This window comes from Mya arenaria, chromosome 5 (genome assembly GCF_026914265.1).
Source record: "Mya arenaria isolate MELC-2E11 chromosome 5, ASM2691426v1".
Lineage (NCBI taxonomy): Eukaryota > Metazoa > Mollusca > Bivalvia > Myida > Myidae > Mya > Mya arenaria.
The window spans coordinates 68030672-68037363 of record NC_069126.1 but is presented as its reverse complement, the minus strand read 5'-3'; the positions used below and the strand labels follow the sequence as shown (position 1 = coordinate 68037363).

At 31.8% G+C, this 6692-nt stretch overlaps 1 protein-coding gene across 1 annotated transcript; it reads right to left on the bottom strand.

The window, feature by feature from the left end:
- Positions 1–239: 239 nt before the first annotated feature.
- On the bottom strand, positions 240–5217 carry LOC128235909 (uncharacterized). Its single transcript, XM_052950696.1, has 8 exons — positions 5114–5217; positions 4143–4460; positions 3433–3729; positions 2916–3221; positions 2500–2802; positions 1924–2241; positions 1055–1180; positions 240–316 (listed from the first exon to the last, which is right to left on the bottom strand). The coding sequence occupies exons 1-8, from the start codon at positions 5163–5165 to the stop codon at positions 240–242; spliced, it is 1797 nt and encodes a 598-aa protein (XP_052806656.1). The 5' UTR covers positions 5166–5217.
- Positions 5218–6692: the final 1475 nt, after the last annotated feature.

The following is a 6692-nucleotide window of genomic DNA, read 5'->3' as shown; positions in this document are numbered from 1 at the left end:
AAGAAAGAAACTTACCGCTGTGATTTTCAACACTGAAAAATAGCAAGTATTTATTTGTTTTATGAAAATTTGTACTTATACGAGTTTGACATATATAAGTTTAAGTATCGTAATACGAAGCACAGCCTAATTTGCTTGAAACTATGTTCTGAATCAATTGCTTTATGTTCCAACAATGTACATAAATCCAACTGTGTAACATTAAACGTACATCTGGAGTTTGAATCATTAATTCGAAATTACAAAACAGCATTTGGTACATACATCTCTATTGTGTTGACTTCGTTGACCTTTCGCCGTTTAAGTAATACACATCCTAAAAATATGTGTTCATAAAAAAGTATGATCAATATTAGTTCTAATTAGTTTCGTTTGAACTGTCTTTGAAAATAATAGTTTTATTTTGTGATATTTGATTAAAAAAAACTCATTTTTTGTGCAGTTTTAGACATTTAAATAAAAACAGATATTCTAAATAAACGTCAGTTAAAGAAAGTTGAACAAAATGAAATATAGATAAAATGTTATGCTCTTTCCCAATTATTTCTCGCACAATATATAAAATATATTCCAATGTTGGCCCTTGTACTTTCTGTGAATAAGTCTCTTAACCTTTTTGTCTTTAATAATCTAAACAATTAAAGGCATATGATTTGGGTATGGATACAAATTGTTTGCGATATTTTTGGCGCCTTTTTAACTGGGAAATTTGTCGCCACTAAGCTATAAATTAGATGTTGTTTTTCTTGCTATGATCATTTAAGTCAAGCAATGTTAAACATCATAATGCATTACAATTAAAAAAGGCAGCAACTTATATTTGTTGCCCTTGAAAGACTTTAAACATACCTTAAAATGAAGTGAAAAATAAAATTAGATAAAAGTGAAATGTCAAGCAAAACAAAACATAATAAAAGCAAATTTCAATATGGACAGTTTCTATTCATTTATAACTCTGGATTAGATAATTCGTTTACGCCATTGTACTATTTCAAAACTTTAAAACATTCAATATATAAATTCAAGAGAGCGTTAAGGGAGCACAAGTACTTACTTCCAATTCCAATTATAAACAAGATGCAGAGTCCACAGAAAACGCCTGTTCCAATAAGTACCTTGTTGACAGGAAATCGTGATGTTGAAGAAAATGTCTGATTCTCATAAACGTTGGGTTGACTTCCTGAAATAGTTTATTTCTAATTAAATTGCAAATTTAAGAGAGACTCGGTCCACCTGAAAAGTAAGCGTAGAACTATAACAAACAAACAGTAAAACAGATAAATGTTGAAGAATTAAGACTTATTATTATTATTATACATTTAAAGATATCTACTATTTAGTTCTTGTTACAAATGAATGAAACATTCTGTAAAAAAATATCATATCCGGATGGCATTTCCTTCCAAAGAAACATGTACATCCTTAATACGAAAAGTAGTGTCAACATATTTCAGGAAGTAGCACAGTTAAATGAACACGCAGTATAGAGAAAACAACAGTTAGTATACAACGTAAAGTTGAATAAACCGAATTCTAGTTACAAGTGGTTAAACTACATTTAACGAATGACATAATCGAGATCTTAAAGTGAAATAAAGCAATAATTATATTTTTATTATCATAATTATTATCATATATGTTTTATTAAATGTGAAACAAACACTATGTGTAGTTAAGTGTAGTTTCCTTTAGAAAAGCGCGCCAAGTAGTACGCGAACGTAACGTCATTCCGGAAGATGTATAACTGTATGTAATAGTGAGATCACATTTTCAGTTCACTAATAAATCTCTTAAAATCTGCGGAGAGCATAAATATGTTTATTCCGTAAGATTACTTTGAAAGAAGAAATACACAAAATACAGTTATGGTTTGGTTAAGAGTGTTAACGAAACTCGAGAAAACTTATCAGACCCAGTACGTACCAGAAAACGATATTGCATAGCTTGCATTTAAATGCGATGGGAAATGTTCGCATCTTGTTGAACATGTAATAGTTCCACCAGCCATGTCTTTAGTGACATTGTACAACACGTTAGAAACAGATCGGAAACTCCCATTTTTACCAATCGTCCAGTTGTTGATGTGAACGTATCTTACATTATCGTTGTCACTTGCCCATTCAATTGCGCAAGGCGGATTTGATGCATCAGTTTCACAAAACATGTTTAAGATATAGACAGAAGCATTGTTGCTACATTCATGTATTTTGTAGAATAATATGGAAAGATCCGACGGGGGATCTGAAAACAAATTAGAACAAACTTGAAAACCTAAATATTAAATTCAAATGTCACCGTTTGAATTTAGAAAATACAAATATATAATGTTTATTTTTCAATAATTCATACTAACCAAACAAGAAAAATATTGAATCTAAAGTTTAATAATACAAACACTTACCATTGGAAATGTCGTTATATTTAATTTGGATTTTCTTATCATATTTTCCCTTTCTTAAAATTTAACAATAGTCGTCAATCGCTTTGAGTTAAACTTACATTTTATACTGATGTTCGCGCATATCGACATATTTGTTAAACCAAAAGCATTGTTACTATCCCTGATGCAACACATTTCTTTTCCATTCCACCTCTTATTAGTCTTTGTCGCCTTTAAACGGCTTGTAAAAGTATTAGAAGATCTATTAAATGAATCGATTTGTTGAACATCAGCTAGCAAAAATATGCCAACGCGTATTTCTATTGCCGGAGCTGGGAAAGCATTGTGCACTTCACAGACTGTTGTCGAACTTTCTCCATCAAGGAATTCAGGAACTGTTAACACGGGCGGGCTACCTTTCTCTGGAATTGAAGCCTAATGATGTACTAACATTTATTATTATGCAAGATCCAAATTGGTTCACATCCAAAAAATCGATTTTTATTTTTTCATTATCTGTCTCCTATTTGCTTACCTACGTTACAGAGAATGTCATGCACGTCGTAGGGTGTTTCCAGGGCTGCATTTGAAACTTGGCATGTCACATTCTGTCTTGACAGACCGGTCATTCGTTGATAAACGTCATGGAATCGGTACAACCCTTTGATATATTTGCTTTCAGCAAGAACAATTGAATCCTGGCCCAGTAAAAGTACGACATGGACGGGTTTTGTTCCGTTATCTGTTTTGCAATATAAGTCGGAGCCTTCATAAACATAAATGCATTCTGTTGTATTAAAGTCAGGGGACTTTGGACCGAGAACTGGGTAACTTGGTCGCTCTAAAAACAACAAAACCCATTTAAATCAGTTAGCATAGTATATATAATGTATACTTAAAAAATAAAATTTAAAACGTATTTTACATTGTACATACTTATTTTCTAACACTTATATGAATCATGTTTCACTTCCATCGGACGTGAACATTATGAACATGAAATAATATTAATAATAAATGTTTGATTATTCCCTGAAGAACAATGAAGATACCTAAAACATAAAGCTGCACATGGTCCGTTGTTTCTGTTGTATTGCACTCTAAAATATATGACCCCGCATCTCTGTGATCAAAGTTGAGTACCGTTAATGTGTACAGATATGCAGATACTGTCTCCTCGACGTAATAACCTTCGCGTAGCTGTATCTTTTCGTTGTTCTTCTTCCATGTTCGTGTAAGGAATGATTTGTAATATAGAGAAAGGTCAGACGGAAAGTACCCTAATTTGACGTCCGCGCCGTGAACAACTTGGTTTAAAAGGACGAGAGATCCACATTGTCCAACAATATCTGAAGATTAGAACTTAGTAACTAATAAGTATAGAAATATTTCTAAAACAAATGAAGTTAATTTATTTGAGCTGATTAACTCGACAAAGATCTTATTAGTTTCACATATTTAGCTTATTACTATTTACATTTTTTTGTATTTTACTTCCAAAACGGCTTAAAGAATTATAGGTGAATTTGGTAAATACGGGTAGTTCAGAAAAAAAAATGATAGTAAGGTATAATGTACATGGACCAGGCCCAGTAGCAAACAAACTACCATGCCTGTGTTAGAAGGCTTTAATGATTAAAGACTCAAATAACAACAAATGGAGGAAACAAAAATGCAACGCAAAGTCTTTATATCAGTATTAGTATGTTTTATCTTTATCACTTAGGTAACCGACATAAATCGTTTTTTCTTGATATTTTACCTGTCATATTTAAAGATACGATGCTTGTTCTAATCGATGTGTTTGTTGAACATACGGTGTAGAAGACAGCTCTGTTGTATGCAAACGTAGCCGTCCATTTCAAAAAGTATGATTCATTCTCCGAATATCTTGTAGCAAAGTCAGCATCCATTGTTTGAACTTGTGTTTGTCCGTCAATAATGTATTTCCACTGAACGTGACATCCCCAAGGGTAGAACGGTGTCGCTTTAAGTGTTACATCCCTGTTCACAAAGGCTGGTCCTACTACTGATAGTGTTCCATAATGCTTACTGGCAGCCGATATGTAGCCAAATAGAGCTGCAATCAAGGTTGTAAACTGTTAACAAGTACTCATTACCCTCAATAATGTTAACTTACAAGTAAAACAATAATAATCAAAATTAATTGTTGTAAATTTGATAGGCCAGAGATTTTGAACGTTTAAAAGGTAAAAAAAAATAAAAGTGCGCTTTAAAAATCTGGTATATAATAACAATATTTTTTATATGAAGAAGAAGAAGAAGAAGAAGAAGAAGAAGAAGAAGAAGAAGAAGAAGAAGAAGAAGAAAAAGAAAAAAAGAAAAAGAAGAAGATGAGGATGAAGAAGTATAATAATAATAATAATAATAATAATAATAATAATAATAATAATAATGAGCAGTCTTTGTTTGATCTAATAAGGTAGAAACACAGAAATAATCAAAACAATCTTTTAAACATGAATAATGGAAGAAACTATACGTCCCTGTAGTCACATATGATAAAAAGTAGTAGTAGTAGTAGAAGTAGTAGTAGTAGTTGTAGTAGTAGTAGTAGTAGTAGTAGTAGTAGTAGTAGTAGTAGTAGTAGTAGTAGTAGTAGTAGTAGTAGTAATAGTACTTGTTGTAGCAGTAGGAGTAAAATTAACCAGTGATCATTATTATCATTAATTACTCTGGTCTAATATAGAGCGGTTTACTAATACAACATACCAGAAGCTAGTACGGCAAGTTGAGCACATATAAGCATCCATTGTCGTGGCATATCTCCGCAAACTGATTTATTAATTAATGCGATTTTGGTTGTTCTGTCGTTTTTATTGCCTATTATAATTCACATTTTACTTTTCAGAAAATAGAAACAGACACTTTCAGGGAAGATATGTGTTGGTCACCCTTTCAGTCCACAATTGTTTAACTCAAGTAACGGAAACGCTTAAGTTTAACTTTGGGTTTGAAATTGAATTGATTTAATCGTTATGAATATGAATCCGCAGACTGGCGCTATATTCTTTATTCTTTAAGTTGTTCAAACCGCAATGTAATTGACTAACTCAAAACGGAAACATTTTTATGTTCGTATAAGGACAAAACATGAAGTATATCAAAACTAACACTTACTATTTTTACAAAATAATAAAACACCGAATAACGGGACGGGTGTTAACAATTAGTTAACAAATTAACAAAATATATTTGAAGGCCAAAAAAGCATGTTTTAACATGGTTGTTTTCTACTCTTGTGATACCAAAATAATATGGGATTGCAGTCATCCCAAACTATCAAACTCTTACATTCAATAATTTGAGTATTTTTAACGTTTTTCTGATAGACACTGTCTGTTTATGTATAGCCATGTTCATTAAAAATGTATGTGATTATTATAATTTCCACGACAATCACTTAGTCAATCGTTTGAATTATTGATGGAACGACACATGTGACCCGTCCCGTTATTCGGTGTAAACTAATGTAAGGGCGGGATTGCATGTTCTTAAGGGCTCTGACAAACATGATGTTGTCTTAGTAGATCATAAACAATGCAAAAGCCCTTTTTTAAATAATCTGTCCAATATATTTTATGTTTAATATTCAAATTTGGCAGTACGGTTTCATATTTAAATGATGAAACTGATGAACAAAAGGAATAATCTGATACCGTTAATGAACTCTTTCGAAAAAACATAACTTCCTCGATCAAAACTTTATATGTTTTCAGTAATGGAAACAGCAGCACTTTGACAATGAACCAGAAGGTGAAAGTGTTACTATAGTATGCAAATAAGTGTTAACTTTAAAAACTCTAGAAAATCGGCCAAATTATTGTTTGGATGTGCTAGTCATGTAACAACTGTTTAGCATACATGTGCACTCTAGGAAATGACCTTCCACAGACATAAGTCGATTGGGAAGAATCAATATCTAATTTATTCTTAAATTTAAATGTACAATATTTTGTTTAGTGTAAAACGTAACCTGTAGCAACATGTTTTGGCTGAAATAACGAGTTAAGCAAGTATAAAAAAGAAATTTGATCAAATATTTGTTGAATCCCGTGTGCATTATTCTTTTGTCTAATTGATTATGTTTCGTGTCAAAATATCCAATCAACAATGTATTGTGGCTTCATGATGATTTATTTTCAAGTAAGACATATATTGACCAAATAGGGTAAGATAGTGACTGAACACTTTCTTTGGTAAAATGAAACAAAATGCCAAAAGTAAACCTGCCGATCTGTTCGAGGGTAATGTTATACGTTAACACATTTTGTGGATAGAAAGGGTTGTG

Coding starts and splice junctions, on each gene's coding strand:
- LOC128235909 (XM_052950696.1), bottom strand. CDS start 5,165: ATGCCACGACAATGGATGCTTATATGTGCTCAACTTGCCGTACTAGCT. Junction 4,461..5,113: donor ACTTGCCGTACTAGCTTCTG/GTATGTTGTATT, acceptor CCTTGATTGCAG/CTCTATTTGGCTACATATCG. Junction 2,242..2,499: donor CGCGAACATCAGTATAAAAT/GTAAGTTTAACT, acceptor ATTTGTTTTCAG/ATCCCCCGTCGGATCTTTCC.